This window comes from Nomascus leucogenys, chromosome 13 (assembly GCF_006542625.1).
Source record: "Nomascus leucogenys isolate Asia chromosome 13, Asia_NLE_v1, whole genome shotgun sequence".
NCBI lineage: Eukaryota > Metazoa > Chordata > Mammalia > Primates > Hylobatidae > Nomascus > Nomascus leucogenys.
In genome coordinates this window covers 87,700,459-87,719,118 of record NC_044393.1, presented here as the reverse complement: position 1 = coordinate 87,719,118, position 18,660 = coordinate 87,700,459, and the positions used below count along the sequence as shown (strand labels likewise).

Genomic DNA, 18,660 nt, shown 5'->3' with positions numbered 1-18,660 from the left:
ATAATATATATTATATATATTTTTTTATATGTATATATACACACACACACATATAAATTAGCTAGGCATGGTGGTATATGCCTATAGTCCCAGCTACTCAGGAGGCTGAGGCAGGAGAATCTCTTGAACCTGAGAGGCGGAGGTTGTAGTGAGCCAAGATTGCGACACTGCACTCCAGCCTGGGTGATGGAGCAAGACTCTATCTCAAAAAAAAAAAAAAAAAATCCTCAGGATTCTCCTGGCAGCCATCAGCCTGGGTGCCTGCCGTGGCCAACCCTTCTGACCTTGTGCTTGATTTTACAAATGCTCTGCTTCCTCCTTCCCTCCACCTTCCAGCCTCTAACTGATGTGTTTCAATCTCCCATTTCTTACCCCGCGCCCTCCCCACAACAACAGGGTTGAGTTCCAGAACAAGTTCTATGTCGGGGATGGTTACAAGTTTTCTCCATTCTCCTTTAAACACATCCTGGATGGCACAGCCGAGGAGTAGGCTGAGGGCTGCACCTCCCGCGGCGGTCTCCATGCCAAGGAAAGAAGTTCAGTCTTGTCTTTGATAACAACCCCCGCAAGGCATTCAATGGGAAGGTTGCTCTTGGCTCACCTGGAGCATGGAGCTGTGTATTATTTGGATATCAGCCTGTGGATTTGATACGACTTAACCACGTCAGAGGAAGGACTTTGGCAAGTGATATTGTCTTCGTGTGGGGTATTAATTCTCAAATAATAAAATAATTGACAAATGAAGGGAGAATGCTAAACAGATGTCTTCTTGCAATATTTTAAATATTGTATTTGAGAAAATAAACATCTGAGTCATTCACTTTTTCCTTAAGATGTCTTTATTCGGCCAGGTGCAGTGGCTCACGCCTATAATCTTAGCATTTTGGGAGGCCAAGGTGGGTGGATCACCCAAGGTCAGGAGTTTGAGACCAGCCTGGCAAACATGGTGAAACCCCGTCTCTACTAAAATACAGAAATTAGCTGGGTTTTGTGGCAGGTGCCTGTAATCCCAGCTACTCGGGAGGCTGAGGCAGGAGAATTGCTTGAATCCAGGAGGTGGAGGTTGCAGTGAGCCGAGATCAAGTCACCTCATTCTAGCCTGGGTGACAGAGCAAGACTCCATCTCGAAAAGAAAAAAAATTATTCCATACCATTTACTACTGACAATTATAGGCCAAAGCTGAACAATAGAGCTACACAAACTAATCCCAGAGAAGGATCATGCATATTCTATTTTCTCATTTCCTCCTTCCTCAAACACCTTTTTTCCTTGTCTAGGGCTAAGCATTACAAGCTTAGGAACTTTCTCATGAATTTTCACTGAGGAAGAAGAGATAATGTTTTCTGTTTGGAGGGATGGCTGCCCCCGGTGTGGCTCTCTGGATGCTAAATCCTGTGAAATGAAGTGTGACAACATGACATCATCAAGGACTTTGTTTACTGTCAATGCACATTATGCTGGAGTAACTGGAGAAAGAGATTTGGAGGCTTCGACAAGTTCAGAAAATGGTGTGCTGGGAGGGAAACCACCAAGAGGTCTGGCCCATTACTCCCTGGCTCTGTGGGCACCAAAGTCATTAGTCATTTCTTAAGTGCCTGCACTAGCAAACTCCTGAGTCCGATATCATATATATATGATACACAAGATATATATAATATATGATATATATGATAAACAAGATATATATGTTTGCATATATTTAGAGAGAGGTAGGGTCTCACTCTTGCCCAGGCTGGAGTGCAGCGGTGAGATCACAGCTCACTGCAGCCTCAGCCTCCCAAGCCCAAATGTTCCTCCCACCTCAGCCTCCTGACTAGCTGGGACTACAGGTGTGTACCACCACGCCCAGCTAATATTTTTAGTTTTTTGTAGAGTTGCCATGGGTAGGGGATGTCTCAGTATGTTGCCCAGGCTGTTCTTGAATTCCTGGGCTCAAGCTATCCTCCCGCCTCAGCCTCTCAAAGTGCTGGGGTTACAGGCATGAGCACCCGGCCCCACTGACTGTTTTGTCTGAATGGACTTTATCCATGTAGATTATTATCTTTATGGTAACTATACTGATAGAATTAAGCATAATTATCTTTTTTTTTTTTTAGTGCTTTTACAATTTACAAAATAATAGTATCTTATTTAATTTTAAATTTTTCTTTTTTTTTTTGAGACAGGGCTTCACTCTATCTCAGGGACATGCTGGAGTTTAGCGATGCAATCTTAGCTCACTGTGATCTCCAGCCTCCCAGGTTCAAGCAATTCTCCAGCCTCAGCCTCCTGAGTAGCTGGGATTACAGGCAACCGCCACCATGCATGGCTAATTTTTGTACTTCTAGTAGAGACGTGGTTTCACCATGTTGGCCAGGCTGGTGTCTCGAAATCCTGGCCTGAAGTGATCCGCCTGCCTTGGCCTGCCAAAGTGCTGGGATTACAGGTGTGAGCCACCGCATCTGGCCAGTTCTAAATTTTCATTGTTAGTAAAGTTCTAAAAGAGCTGATTAAATTCAAAATTATGCTTTGGATGAGACCCTGTTTTTTAAGTGCCCACGTGCCCTGTGTGTGGTAAAGCTGACTGGTGCTCATGGAAGCGGCATTGCTCAAACCTAAAAGGCAGCTTCTGTGTCACCTTCCATGTCAGTATCATGACTTTTCCAGCACAGTGGAAGGCACATATTAGATGCTCAATATTCACTTAATGAGATTGAGCAAAAGAATGATAGCTAAGGTCAGAAGGTGTACTTGAGTCCCAACTTTGATGCTTTATCATGAGTGCCCTCAGGAAAGAAATGGAGTTGTCCCCCTCATTGCCAAATGGAAATAATGATCTCCACCTCTCTGGACTGTAGAAAAGGTGGTTGTAAAGCCCTGGGTGTGGAGGAGATACTGTCAGTGATGGTCGAACTGGGAGAATAGACTAAGACAGCATGCAAATGGGGGGATAAGAAATCTACCAACCCCATGCTGCCATGGCCACTGGACGATTTTCAGGTTCTCAGCTCACTACTGTCCTTCTCAGCAACTATCTAAAAAGAACACTGTGCTTAAATGGACCACCAGCCTGTTGACCCTTAATTCTATTTTTTTTTTTAATTTTTATATACCACCATGTAGTTTTAAATTAGAATTAGGCCAGGCATGGTGGCTCACACCTGTAATCCCAGCACTTTGGGAGGTCGAGGTGGGTGAATCGCTTGAGGCCAGGATTTTGGGACCAGCCTGGCCAACTGGTGAAACCCCACATCTACTGAACGTATGAAAATTAGCCAGGCATGGTGGTGTATGCCTGTAATCCCAGCTACTCAGGAGGCTGAGGCAGGAGAATCACTTGAACCCGGGAGGCAGAGGTTGCAGTGAGCCGAGATCATGCCACTGCACTTCAGCCTGCGAGACAGAGCAAGACACCATCTCAAAAAAATAAATAAAAATAAAAATTTTTTTAAAAAGCAAAAAATTAGGATTACCTAAAAGACATTACACCTTTCAAGTGTATGACAGTGTAACAATGTTTAACAGTTGTTTCATTAAGTGAATGCTTGAACGTATTCAACATTAAATTCAATTTACTTCACAGTAATGTTTGCAAATACATTATCACTTCTTAAATATTTCAAATCAAGCAACTTGAAGTTCAGAAGGCTTGCTCTCAAATAACTTTCCTACAGTGACACAAAGACTGAAAGGAGCCTACGACTTGAGTCCCAGTCTCTAACCAACAATGACTGTCTCCTAACTGGTGAACTCATATGAGGGAGCTCCAAGCTCAAGAGGTGCAGGCCCCTTCCAGATCCTGCCAGATGCATCTGTGTGACCCATAGCAAGGGCAGTAATCACCACCAAAATCTTCATTTGCAATAGGTGCACAGCACAACAGGATGAATGCAAACGCCTAGTAAAGAAACTCGAATGGGTTACCCTGATAGGCATTGCACTCATTCTTCACTCCTTTTTTATCTTTTTTTTTAATTTTTAGGCAGAGTCTTGCTCTCTCTCCCAGGCTGGAGTGCAGTGGCGTGATCTTCGCTCACTGCAACCTCCGCCTCCCAGGTTCAAGCGATTCTCCTGCCTCATTCTCCCGAGTAGCTGGGATTACAGGCATGGACCACCACGCCTGACTAATTTTTGTATTTTTAGTAGAGGTGGAGTTTCACCATGTTTGCCAGGCTGGTCTCGAACTCCTGACCTCAAATGATTCACCCGCCTTGGCCTCCCAAAGTGCTTGGATTACAGGTGTGAGCCAACACTCCCAGCCTGTCCTTTACTTCTTCTTCTTCTTTTTTTTTTTTTTTTTTTTTTTTGAGACAAATTCTCACTCTGTTGCCCAGGCTGGAGTGCAACGGTGCGATCTCGGCTCACTGCAACCTCTGCCTCCCAGGTTCAAGTGATTTTCCTGCCTCGGCCTCCCGAGTAGCTGGGATTACAGGCACATGCCACCATGCCTGGCTAATTTTGTAGTTTTAGTAGAGACGGGGTTTCGCCATGTTGGCCAGGCTGGTCTTGAACTCCTGACCTCAAGTGATCTGCCCACCTCGGCCTTCCAAAGTGCTGGGATTACAGGCATGAGCCACTGCACCTGGCCCTTAAATCATGCTGTGGGCCCTCAGCTGGGACTCTTCAACTGCAGCTTCTTGGTCAGTCTCCTTCTATGGCATACAAACAGGGATTTGCCTCTCCATTTGAGAGCCATGTTCTTGCCTTCTGGAATATCAGATAACTTGATTTCAATTTTCGACGTGGCCGACTCATCAACAGAAGCACTGATGCTGGAAACAAACTGGGAGATGACATTCTTGGCAGCATATGTGACACCCTCAGCAGTTATTGCAGTTACCAAATAGGAGAACCCTTTCCTAGCCTCGCCATCCTCTTTTGAAGACTTTGTCCCATCAAAAATCTCAATGCAATGGTAATCAGGGAAGTCAGGCACATTGAAGTCTGTATGGGAATAATGAACAGAAGCAGGGACATTGAGGCCCACAGAGTTGACCCACGACCAGCTCACAGCCTGGCCACTCAGCGACTCCTGGCATTGCAAAGGCTGCTCCATGTACAGCACAGGCAGCTCCAGGGTGGCGGGCACCATGGCCTATACCAGGGGCTACAGCATGCCTGCCACCCTGCAGGTTATGGCTGACAGGATGGGCATGAACCTGCCTCTTAATTCTAAATAATGGCTGTGAGCAAATGTTTGCAAGGGCAGAGCTTCCCTCTGCCCCTTGCCTAGGTCTTCTCTTTCAGAAATTCCTCCAGCTGTCGTGAGAACAACATAGTAATTTCCTCCAAAGTTCGGCAGCCTCTTTCAGTCTTAACGAGAAATGTAATTTCCCCTTTAAAAGGAGATCAGGTGCAGGCTGCTAAGAGGGTGTGCCCTAGGTGTCATTCACTTGCCCAGAATGCGAAGTTGGCCCTTAAAGAATCCGGATCTGAGACCCGACCTGAAAGGAGAGGATAAGACCAGGGAGCCAGGCGTCTTGGGAACGCAAGTCTGGACACCCCTGAGAAGCCATCGGTGCTCCAACTTCCGTCTAAGACTTGGCCACGGTGAAGGGAGCAAAAGAGCCTGAAATTGGAAGGCTGTCCAAGGAATATACAGAGGTGAGAAACTTGTGGGCAACATTGATGTGGACTTATTTTTTCCTGCTGCTGTAGAGGGCAGGGGTGGGGCATTGATTGTAAGTTTGTGGCTGAAGGCAAATGGAGCATAAAAATTTCCTTGGGTATTGCAAAACAAGTTACATCACACATCACACACAGAACTCAGTTTAAAAAAGATCTACTGTGGCCCAATTATTTCTGGTTAAAAAAAATCAGTATAACAAAATACAATAGAATAAAATGTCAATCAGTCCTTTAGAATTTGTTTTAATGAAGCTTGATCTCTATCTGAGCCTTGAGTTTCAGGGTAAATCCCCAATCTATCAGTTTCTCACCAGGTTTTGTGAAGGTAGGTCATGGATTACTTTCCCACTGTAGCTTTTTAGGAACTGATGGTGAGGGATGCGAAGCATTCTTTTCCATGTTATTCCCTACTTTCCTGAGTTGGTCTAACTGATCATCCATCTGCCATTCATCCATCCATCCATTCATCCATCCATCCATCCTCTTACTGGGTTAGAAAGGATTTAGAATGACATAGGAAACCAGCTGGGCACGGTGGCTCACGCCTGTAATCCCAGCACTTTGGGAGGCCGAGGCGGGTGGATCACAAGGTCGGCAGTTCAAGACCAGCCTGACCAAGATAGTGAAACCCTGTCTCTACTAAAAAGACAGAAAAATTAGCCAGGCATGGTGGTGGGTACCTGGCTAATTAATCCCAGCTGCTCAGGAGGCTGAGGCAGGAGAATCACTTGAACCTGGGAGGCAGAGTTTACAGTGAGCCAAGATCACGCCACGGCACTCCAGCCTGGGCAACAGAGTAAGACTCTGTCTCAAAAAAAAAAAAAAAAAAAAAAAGACATAGGGAAGCAAAGAACAGAGGATGTCAACTCAGCCTTTCCAGTGTTCCATTTCTGAGTTAAGATCACAAGCTCTATCTCTCAATAATGTTCCTCATATGCATCTCTCAAACATGTTGTTCTCTTCTTTCTTCACGTAGCTTTTGGCTAAAACTCTAGAGACTACCAAAAAATACATTTCATATATATGATAACTAACTTTGAGTTTGTGTTTGAGTGTCCTTTTAATGACTTAAAGAGTAAGCCCTTTTCCAAGGTACAGATGTGAACGCTACAGTCCTGATAATCTCCTGCCAACAGCCCTGTGCCCTGCAACTTGCTCCACCAAGGGAATCCTGTTGTTGAAAACTCTGTATCCTAATAGGGTGTGAATGAGGACTTTCTCTGTTGCAGGTAAACCTGTATGTTTGTTTCTTCCCCCTCTTGGCAAATTCCCCTGACACTGGGGACCCACCCGGCCCTGATTATCTTCAAGGGCTGTGCATTGGGAAGACCAGTGTGACAATTGACCAGCACTGAACGCTGTTCCGGTGGCGGGGCAAGGGCTGACTTGCTCCTCTGAGCCGCATCTCACCACCAGCCCTTTTTTTCCACCCTCACCCCACCCCCTGCACCAACTATGCCTTTGGAGGAACTGAAGTTTGAAAAGCTTCTTCTTTCTCTAAAATATGTTGATTTTGCAATGTAGAACACAGGAGAATTTTGGTGAAAAGTATCCATTTTGTTGTGCCTCTCATAAGTAAGATGAAGTGACTAGTTTGGTGAGGTTTTGAGGTCTTATTTTCCAGTAGGAAAGTAGCACACTGAGATCACAATTTCCCAACACCACTCAAGTTTACCTGTGAAATAAAATCAACCTATTTTAGAAAACAAGTGACTTTTTCTCCCCCCTTTGGGTAATTTTTTATTCGATCCCAGTGTGTTCTAATATTAGCAGAACATTAGCAATAAATGCCTTTTGGAGACATATATATATATATTTGGTAACTGTAGATACTTTATTTTTATTTTTATTACTTTTTTATTTTTTGAGATGGAGTTTCGCTCTTGTCACCCAGGATGGAGTGCAATGGCACAATCTCAGCTCACTGCAACCTCTGCCTCCCAGGTTCCAGCGATTTTCCTGCCTCAGCCTCCCAAGTAGCTGGGACTACAGGCACCCGCTACCATACCCAGCTAATTTTTTGGACATGGACTTTCACTCTGTTACCTAGGCTGGAGTGCAGTGGCATGATCTCAGCTCACTGCAACCTCCGCCTCCTGGGTTCAAGCAATTCTCCTGCCTCAGCCTCCCGAGTAGTTGGGACTACAGGCATGTGCTACCATACCCAGCTAATTTTTTGTATTTTTAGTAGAGACGGAGTTTCACCGTATTCCCCAGGCTGGTCCCAAACTCCTGACCTCAGGTGATCTACCCTCCTGGGCCTCCCAAAGTGCTGGGATTACAGGTGTGAGCCACCGCCCCCAGTCTGTACATACTTTAAAACATTTCCTGAGTAAATGCTTTGTGATTATGGTGAAGTTGTAAAAATTTGTTCGATGGCTTTGCTCAGAGATGAGAGACAGTACTACCATGAGGACTTTTGATGCAATGGCACACTGACATATTTTATAAACATCATCTCGTTTCATTGTCATCACACACTTAAGAGAAAGTTTATCAGTTGAGAATTGCACAAAACTGCAAGTAACCGAGACCAGAAATCACAGTGGCTTGGACCTAAGAGGTATATTTCTTTCCTTCGTATGCGGTGTCTGGAGGTGAGCAGTCCAAGGCTGCAGGAGATCTCCTGGCCCTCGGTTTCCAGGCTGTTCCTGACTTATGCTGGCCAGATTTGGTCCAAAGTTTCCATCTTTCCATTTGCATCATGACCTGAGATGCCAGCCAGAGGGCCAGCCACCCTGCCTCTAGTCTAGCGAGGGGGTGTGAGGAAGAGGCAAGGGGCAGAAGAAGGTTTTCCCTGAAGCCCCAACAACTTTCACCTGCATCTCAGTGGCCACTGCCACCAGCAAGGTACAAGGGAAGCCCTAATGTTGGGTAGGCAATAGCGATTTCTCCTACCAGCAGGTAGAATTATTCCCAGATGAGGAAATGCAGGCAGAAGAAATGGAGTAAGTTTAATCTCGATTTCACCATGACTACTGGCTTTCTTCCTTCCCCCCCACCCCTTCTTTTCCCCTCCTTCTTTCCCTCCATTCTTTCCTTCCTCCTCTTGCTTCATTCCCACCTCTATTCTTCCCTCATTCCTTCGTTTCTTCACCTCCCTCCTTCCTTTCTTTTTTCCCTCTCTCCATTCCTGCCAACTTCTCCTCTTTTTCATTACTTCTTCCTTCCCTCCTTTCCTCTTTCCTCCCTTCCTCTGTCCTTTCTTCCTTCTTTCCTTTCCATGTTTGTTAATTTAGTTAGCATAAAATTATACCTAAAGATTTTAAAATTATAATTTACATGTCCTCTTGTGAATTGTTTGTTCCTACAATTTGCCTGTGAATCTATTGGGATTATCTTCTTTCTTCTTCCTCCTTCTTCTTTCTCTTCTCTCTTCTTCTTCTTCCTCTTCTTCTTCTCCTTCTTCTCCTCCTCCTTCTTCTCTTTCTTCTCCTTCTTCTTTTCTTCCTTCTCCTCCTCTTCCTCTTCTTCTCCTTCTTCCTCTTCTTCTTCTCCTTCTCCTCTTCCTCCTTCTTCTCCTTCTTCTTTTCTTCCTTCTGCTCCTCTTGTTCTTCCTCTTCCTCTTCTTCTTCTTTTTTTTTTTTGAGACAGGGTCTGCCTCTGTTGCCCAGGCTGGAGTGCAGTGGGTGGCGTGATCACGGTTCACTGGAGCCCCCACCTTTCAGGCTCAAGTGATTCTCCCACCTCAGCCTCCCAAGTAGCTGGGACCACAGGCACGTGCCACCACACAGGGCTACTTTTTTAAAAAACTTTTTTTGTGGAGACCAGGTCTCACTATATTGCCCAGAATGGCCATTAGAATCTTAATATTTTTGTCTTGTAATTTGTGGCTTATATCTGCTACAAACATTTACTGGGTACCTGTATTTTTTTGGCAATTTTTTTCTTGTACTTTTAATTTTTTTAAACTATGGTAAAATACACATAACTTCAAATTTACCATTGTAAATTTTTTATTTTTTAATGTATTAGTATTATTATTATTTTTGTAGAGATGGTGGTCTCACTCTGTTGCCTAGGCTTGTCTTGAACCCCTGACCTCAGGTGATCCGCCCACCTTGACATCCCAAAGTACTGGGATTACAGGTATGCACCACCATGCCCAGCCTGTAACAGTTTTAAAGTGAAAAATTCAGTGGCATGTAGCACATTCACAATATTGTGCACCCATCACCACTATCAAACAGGGCCTCTTATGCCAGGCTACCCTGTGGACTTCTGACCAATCATTTGATCGTCTCCAGATCAAGTGCCTATCCCTGGCCCAATAGGTCATGGCCAGTAATGGAGAGCAGGTGGGGGCCTGTGGCACAAAAACACAGGCCTTGGCTGCACATGGTGGCTCACATCTGTAAGTCCCAGCACTTTGGGAGACTGAGGCAGGAAGATCGCCTGAGCCCAGGAGTTTAAGACCAGTCTGGTCAACATGGTAAGACCCTGTTTCTACCAAAATTTTAAAAATTAGCTGGGCAGGCCAGGGCGCGGTGGCTCATGCCTGTAATCCTAGCACTTTGGGAGGCTGAGGCAGGTGGATCACCTGAGGTCAGGAGTTCAAGACCAGCCTGACCAACATGGCGAAACCCCATCTCTACCAAAAATACAAAAAATTAGCTGGATATGGTGGTGGACGCCTGTAATCCCAGATACTCGGGAGGCTGAGTCAGGAGAATCACTTGAACTCAGGAGGCAGAGGTTGCAGTGAGCCAAGATTGTACCATTGCATTCCAGCCTGGGGATAAGAGAAAACTTCCGTCTCAAAAAACAAAAACAAAAACAAAAACAAAAAACAACAACAACAGAAAAAAAATTAGCCAGGCATGGGAGTGTGCACCTGTGGTTCCAGCTATTTGGGAGGAGGAAGCCAGAGGATCGGTTGAGCCCAGGAGGAGGAGGTTGAGGCTGTAGTGAGCCATGTTTATGCTACTGCACTCCAGCCTGGGCAACAGACAAGACCCTGTCTCAAAAAAAAAAAGAAAAAAGAAAACAAAAAACAGACCTGCCTTGCATAGGGAGCACTGTGGGCAACATGTCAACATGTCCTTAGTGGTTCATTTTTTCAAAAAAGAATTCTTGGTGAAGGAAAACAGTCTTTCTAAAAATTCAAACTAGGCTGGGAGCGGTGGCCCACGCATGTAATCCCAGCACTTTGGGAGGCCAAGGTGGGCGGATCACCTGAGGTCAGGGGTTCAAGACAAGCCTAGCCAACATGGTGAAACCCTGTCTCTACTAAAAATACAAAATTGCTCAGGCGCGGTGGCACACGCCTGTAGTCGCAGCTACTGGGGAGGCTGAGACAGGAAAATCGCTTGAACCCAGGAGGTGGAAGCTCAGTGAGCTCCACTGCACTCCAGCCTGGGTGAGACAGAGTGAGACTCTGCCCCAAAATAAATAAAAACAAATAAATAAAAAATAAAAATTCAAACAATGCATGAAAATATAAAGTAAAAAAGAGAACCAAGAAACCTAAAATCTAAACCCTATAAGTAATTCTAATGTCACCCTTTTTCTCTTGGTCAACTACTACTTCTTTTGAAGTCTCAATTTAGACTTCCCTACAGAAGCCCCCTTAGGTCTCAAGACTCACAAGAGAAGGGGCCCTCTCTTATGTTGCCAGAGCATCCTTCACTAACCTTATCGCCATATTTGTCATACCTGAATATTTGCCTTTTTTCTTTTTGAGACAGAGTCTCACTGTGTTGACCATGCTGCAGTGCAGTAGCATGCTCATGGCTAACTGCAGCTTCAACCTCCCAGGCTCAGGTGATCCTCCCACCTCAGCCTCCCAGGTAGCTAGGACTACAGGTGGGCTCTACCACACCCACTGAATTTCTGTATTTGAGGTAGAGATGGGGTTTTGCCATGTCGCCCAGGCTAGTCTCGAACTCCTGGACTCAAGCAATCTGCCCACCTCGGCTTTCTAAAGTGCTGGGAATACAGGTGTGAGCCATTGTGCCTGGTGGAATACTTGTCTTTCTTCCCCAGTAGACTGCAAGTTCTTTGGAAACAGGAGCTCTTTTCATTGCATTTTATTGTCTGATACCTAGTAGTGCTCAAGAAATATTTGTTGAAAGACTAAACACAGTTTTGGATAACAGCTTTGCTGAAATCATTCCATCTATAAAAGTATGTATTTAAATAATTTTATAAATTGGCCAGGCATGGTGGCTCATGCCTGTAATCCCAGCACTTTAGGAATCTGAGGAGGGTGGATCACCAGAGGTCGGGAGGTCGAGACCAGCCCGGTCAACATGGTGAAACCCTGTCTCTCTACTAAACATACAAAAATTAGCTGGGTGTGGTGGCGGGCACCTGTAATCCCGGCTACTCAGGAGGCTGAGGCAGGAGAATCACTTGAACCAAAGAGGCGGAGGTTGCAGTGAGCCGAGATCATTGCACTCCATCCTGGGCAACAAGAGCGAAAATCTGTCTCAAAACAAACAAACAAAATAATAATAATTTTATAAATCAGGATCATTATATAGATAAATATTGGAAAACACAGTTCAACACTCAATAGCCTTACTTAAGAGCTTCTATATGGCATTCTTTTATGGGAATATATTATCATTTGCTTAGCTGCTTCTCTACTGGTGAGCATTTAGGTTGTACCTAATTCTTTTGTTGTGGTTGTCGTCGTTGTTGTTGTTAAAACAACAGTGTGGGCCGGCACAGAGGCTCATGCCTGTAATCCCAACACTTTGGGAGGCAGAGGCAGGTGGATCACCTGAGGTCAGGAGTTCGAGACTGGCCTGGCCAACATGGTGAAACCCCATCTCTACTAAAAATACAAAAAGTTAAGTGGGCGTGGTGGCAGGCACCTGTAATCCCAGCTACTCGGGAGGCTGAGGCAGGAGAATCACTTGAACCCAGGAGGCAGAGGTTGCAGTGAGCCGAGATCGCACCATTGAACTCCAGCCTGGGCGACAGAGTGAGACTCTGTCTCAAAAACAAACAAAAAAAACCAACAGTGTGGTGACCTTCCTTATGCCCACCTATATCGTTGTATACCTGTTTGACTATCTCATGAGGATGAGTCCTCAGAGTGAAATTGCTCAGTCAAGAATTCTGTCATCCAATGCCTCATTGCCTTTGAGAAAGGTTGTACCAATTTACATGCCTGCCAATAGTTCGAGTGCCTATTTCCCTTACACTTGGTATAATCAGTCTTTTAAATTCTTGCAAATCTGACAGAGAAGAATTATAACTCCCTTTAATGTGAAGGTACGGTGCGGGTGAACACAGTTTCATAGATTTGCCAGCCGCTGTATGTATTCTTCATGTCCCTGATGCCTCCATCTTTTCCTTCCTGAGCTGTAAGAGAGTCTATTAAACATGTAAGTTTCATATTGTTTTTTTGTTTAGCTTTCTTTAAATTTATAAATTTTTTTGTTGAGATAATAAGGGCACATGGCAACAAATCAAATAGTAAAATGAGTTTACAACAGAAATAAGCAATCTCCTGCTTCAGCTTCCCACATCCCCAAAGAAATTCATTCCTTCCTTCCTTCCTTCCTTCCTTCCTTCCTTCCTTCCATCCTTCCTTCCTCCCTCCCTTTTTCCCTCCCTCCTTTCTTTCTCTTTCTTTCTTTCTTTCTTTCTTTCTTTCTTTCTTTCTTCTTTCTTTTCTTTCTTTCTCTTTCTTTCTTTCTCTTTCTTTCTTTCTTTTCTTTCTTTTTCTTTCTTTCTTCTCTTTCTTCTCTTTCTTTCTTTCTCTCTTTCTTTTTATTTCTTTCCTTCCTTTCTTTCCCTCTCTCTCTCTGTCTTTCTTTCTTCTGGGTTCTATCATCCAGGCTGGATTGGAACTCCTAGGCTTAAGTCATCTTCCTGCCTCAGCCCTGCAAGTAGCTGTGACCATGCCCAGCTAATTTTTTAAAATTTTTTAGTAGAGAAGAAGTCTCTCTATATTGCCTAGGCTGGTCTTGACCTCCTGGCCTCAAGCAATCAAACAATCCTTCCGCTTTGGCCTCCCAAAGTGCTGAGATGACAGGCATGAACCACCATGCCTGGCAAGAAATTTCTTTTTATTGTATGTTTTAGTTTTCTGAGTGATTACTTTTATGATTAAAACAATATAATTATACTTTATTTCTTGGTTTATGGCAGTATCAATCCATTACTCACAAGAAAAATTATTTAGGTCATAATTTCCCTTCCTTTGTGCTATTCTCCCAATATGTTATAGGTATCTTTAGTTATTCTCTTAGCTATTTTTGTAATTATACATAGTACACTTATAGCTCTAGTCCTTATTATGTGAATTTTAGTTAGCATGTTGATCCTTTGGGTAGGATGCCTACCAATCCGTCCACCTTTCCTCACTGACTTCCAACTCTCACCTTTGTTATATGTAATTGGCTGTCCCCTTGTCAAAGATACTGACATTTTGTTCCATCCTGAAACCACAATCAAGTCTTATATGTTTTATTCAAAACTCTGGGCCGGGCACGGTGGCTTAAGCCTGTAATCCTAGCACTTTGGGAGGCTGAGGTGGGCGGATCACGAGGTCAGGAGTTCGAGACCATCCTGGCCAACATAGTGAAACCCTGTCTCTACTAAAAATACAAAAAAATTAGCAGGGCGTGGTGGCGGGTGCCTGTAGTCCCAGCTACTCGGGAGGCTGAGGCAGGAGAATGGCGTGAACCCGGGAGGCGGAGCTTGCAGTGAGCCGAGATGGTGCCACTGCACTCCAGCCTGGGGGACAGAGCCAGACTCTGACTCCAAAAAAAAAAAAAAAAAAAACTCTGTAGGTTGACTATGAACCTGAAAATGAATAAACAGCCCCTTTTTTTATGGCCATGTAAATCTTGTTCACTCTAGGACCAAGGGTTGCATATGAAGATTCTATTTCTCTAGCGGTCTAATGTCAAGACCAAAAGGAATTTTATTTTCTTTTATATCATCAGTTGCCTAAAACTATGCCACATTTTAATTTTCTTCATATCATAGAAACAAAATATTATTATTTTTTAATCAGAAATATATAACGGCTATGAAGTCAATAATGCTATTATGTTGATTTTTGTTATACAAAATGGCAATCTGAAAAACTGTAATATGTATTTGCGTCACTTTTTTTTTTTTTTTTTTTTTTTTGAGATGGAGTCTCGCTGTCGCCCAGGCTGGAATGCATTGGCGAGATCTCGGCTCACTGCAGGCTCCGCCCCCCCGGGGTTCGCGCCATTCTCCTGCCTCAGCCTCCCGCGTAGCTGGGACTGCAGGCACCCGCCACCTCGCCCGGCTAATTTTTTGTATTTTTAGTAGAGACGGGGTTTCACCGTGTTAGCCAGGATGGTCTCGATCTCCTGACCTCGTGATCCGCCCGCCTCGGCCTCCCAAAGTGCTGGGATTACAGGCGTGAGCCACCGTGCCCGGCCTGTGTCACATATTTTTTGCATGGAGGGTTTATATGTGTTTGGCCCAATGTTGGGGAGCAGTGGCTATAGAATGCAATTCATGCTCAGCAGGTGGGGTGCTTCTGGCCCTGCCCACCTCTGCAGCTTCACCTCCCACCACTACCCCTTTCTCACTATTTAAACAACGTGATACTGCTTGTAGTCTTCTCAGCACACATGCATACACACATGCTTTTTGAAAGAATGATGGATATCTTCAATTCCATTTTGTAGCAAAACTTGATGTGAAACTCATAAGGCTATTTTTTCTTTTTGAGATGGAGTTTCACTCTTGTCACCCAGGCTGGAGTGCAATGGCGTGATCTCAGCTCACTGTAACCTCCTCCCAGATGCAAGTGATCCACCCGCCTGGGCTTCCCAAAGTGCTGGATCACTTGAGGTTAGGAGTTCGAGACCAGCCTAGCCAATATGGTGAAACCCTGTCTCTACTAAAAATACAAAAGCTAGCCGGGCATGGTGGTGCATGCTTGTAATCTCAGCTACTTAGGAGTCTGAGGCAGGAGAATCCCTGGAACCTGGGAGGCAGAGACAGAGCGAGACTCTGTCTCAAAAATAAACTAAATTAAATTAAATAAAAACTTGGGCCGGGCACAGTGGCTCATGCCTGTAATCCCAGCACTTTGAGAGGCCAAGGTGGGCGGATCGTCTGAGGTCAGGAATTCGAGACCAGCCTGACCAACATGGTGAAACCCCATCTCTACTAAAAATACAAAAATTAGCCGGGCCTGGTGGCACACGCCTGTAATCCCAGCTTTTCGGGAGGCTGAGGCACGAGAATCGCCTGAACCTGGGAGGCGGAGGTTGCAGTGAGCCGAGATCACGCCATTGCACTCCAGCCTGGGTGACAAGAGCGAGACTTGGTCTCAAAAACAACAACAACAAAAGTTGTTCTGCTCAGAAGTAAGTGGAAGATTTCCAGGTTTCTTGCTGTTCAATATAGAAAACAAGGAGACTTGCTGGAAATTGTTTTATTGCCCCTCTAAAATGTAAACCTTTAAGATTGTTAAAATTGTAAAATATGTTTAGATTGGTATGAGACATCATAAAACATGACTGATAGAAGAGATTTAATGTTGACTGAAGACTGAACTCATTGTTAAGCATTTTAATTGTAACTGAACTTAGAATGAACTCACTAGGATTTAAAAATACTATTTTTCCATCAGACTGAATCGTTTTATTCCAAGATACTATAAAAGCCAGATTCCTTTTGGTTTTAAAGTCTGCCGCTGTGATTTGCATTACTATTTTATTTTTCTGTTTTTAAAAAAGGAATAAATATATAATTGACATAATCCACCTACATAAAAGTCACCGTTTTAAAGAGTACAATTCAGGCTGGGTGCGGTGGCTCATGCCTATAAGCCCAGCACTTTGGGAGGCCAAGGCGGGTGGATCTTTTGAGGTTAGGAGTTCAAGACTAGCCTGACCAACATGGTGAAACTCAGTCTCTAGTTAAAATACAAAAAAATCAGTCGGGCATGGTGGTGGGCACCTGTAGTCCCAGCTACTTGGGAGGCTGAGGCAGGAGAATCATTTGAACTTGGGAGGCAGAGGCTGAAGTGAGCTGAGATTGCGCCACTGCACTCCAGGCTGGGCAACAGAGTGAGACTGTGTCCCATAAAAAAGAAAAGAAAAGGGTACAATTCAGGGATCTTGAGTATGTTCACAAGGTTGTGCAACCATCACCATGGTAAAATTCCAGAATGTTTCATTACCTGCCAAAGAAACCTCACACCTATTATCAGTCACTCCCTACTCTCCTCCGCCCCCGGCAACCACTCATCTGTTTCTGTCTCTGTGAATTTTCATATAAATGGATATTTCATATAAATGGAATCATACAATATATGGTCTTATATGACTTCTTTTGCTTAGCATGTTTTTGAGATTCATTCATGATGTAGCAAGTATCAGAACTCCATTCCTTCTTATTGCTGAATGATATTCCATTGTATGGATAGACCACATCTCATTTATCCATTCATCAGATGATGAACATTTGGACCATTCCTACTTTTGGCTATGATAAATGATGCCTCTCTGACCATTCATGTGTGAGTGTTTGCATGGACGTGTGTATCAGTTCCCCAGGGCTGCCATAACAAAGCACCATGCACCGAGTGGCTTAAACAAGAGAAATTGATCATTTCATGATTCGAGAGGCTAGAAGTCTGAGACCAAGGTTTTGGCAGGGTGGGTTCTTTCTGAGGCTGGGAGGGAGAATCTGACCCATGCCTCTCCCCTAGCTGCTGGTGGTTGCTGACAACCCCTGGGGTTCCTTGGCTTGTAGATGCATCACCCCCATCTCTGCCTTCGTGTTGCCAGACCATTCTCCCTGTGTGCCGTCTCCGTGTCCAAATTCTCCCATTTTGAGGACATCAGTTACAATGGGTAAGATTCCCACTCCACTCCAGTATAATTTCATCTGTTTTTTTTTTTTTTTGAGACGGAGTTTCACTGTGTCACCCAGGCTGGAGTGCAGTGGCGTGATCTCAGCTCACTGCAACCTCCACCTCCCGGGTTCGAGAGATTCTCCTGCCTCAGCCTCTTGAGTAGCTGGGATTGCAGGCGCCCGCCACCACGCCCGGCTAATTTTTGTATTTTTAGTAGAGACGGGGTTTCACCATGTTGGTCAGGCTGGTCTCAAACTGCTGACCTTGTGATCCACCCACCTCAGCCTCCCAAAGTGTTGGGATTACAGGCAGAGCCACCACATCTGACCCCCTTTTTTTTTTTTTACTTTTAATTGCATTTATTTTAATGCTGAATTTACTCTCATGTCGTAAGTTTTTGTTTCTTCAGTTTCTTCTGGGATATCTTTTTCTTCAGGGCAACCTCCTCTTCTGGTTTAGGAACAATCTGTTCCTTTTCAGTAAGGATCATCTCAATGTGGCAGGGAGAGCTCATGCATGGGTTAATCCAACCATAAGCTCTGTCAATCCAGCGGCGCATCTTAGGTGCTTTGTTCACTTGGATATGCTCAATGACCAGAGAATCTACATCTAAACCCTTAAGTTCTGCATCGCTCTCTGCATTTTTAAGCATGTGCAGCAAAAATTCAGCACTCTTTTTGGGCCACTGACCTTGTGTCCAGCCCCACTGCTTGGCCTGGGTACACCTGCCAACTCCACCATTGTAACCTCGGAATGGTACGCACTGTTTTTGTAAAGTGACATCTTTCAGATACTTCGTGGCTTTTCATATATGCATACCCTTGATGACCTGGGAAGTGTCATGAGTGTTCTTAAAGTGAACACAAAGATTTGAACCTCTTGATTTGCATGATTTTGTGGAGTTCTCCGGGTCAAGTGAATAGTGAACCATTTTCACAGATTACCTCAGGCTGCTTAGGGAAAGAGGAAGAGCTGACTTTATCTTAAAGAATTACATCTGCAATGATCCTAATTCCAAATCAAGTCACGTTCTGAGGTACTAGGGGTTAGGTCTTCCACACATAAATTTTGATGGGCACACAATTCAACTCATAAGATTATGTTCTCAATTCTCCTGGGGTTATACCTAGGAGTGGAACAGCACATACAGTAACTCTATGTTTACCCTTTGAGGAACTGACAAACTGTTTTCTACAGGGGCTACATTATTCTAAATTCCCACCAGCAACACACAATTGTT

At 44.4% G+C, this 18,660-nt stretch overlaps 1 protein-coding gene and 2 pseudogenes across 2 annotated transcripts in view; 1 reads left to right on the top strand and 2 right to left on the bottom strand.

Moving 5' to 3' along the window:
• ATP6V0A4 (ATPase H+ transporting V0 subunit a4) overlaps positions 1-820 on the top strand; it is a 92,306-nt gene extending 91,486 nt beyond the window's left edge. For both annotated transcript variants that reach the window (XM_003261397.3, XM_003261398.2), the window contains exon 21: positions 397-820. In XM_003261397.3, coding sequence (XP_003261445.1) covers positions 397-490 — 94 coding nt within the window. In that variant the 3' untranslated portion in view covers positions 491-820. The remainder of the gene's footprint in view (positions 1-396) is intronic.
• Positions 821-3,697: 2,877 nt separating this feature from the next.
• LOC100584357 lies at positions 3,698-5,169 on the bottom strand (annotated as a pseudogene).
• Positions 5,170-17,802: 12,633 nt separating this feature from the next.
• Positions 17,803-18,351, bottom strand: LOC100584021 (annotated as a pseudogene).
• Positions 18,352-18,660: the final 309 nt, after the last annotated feature.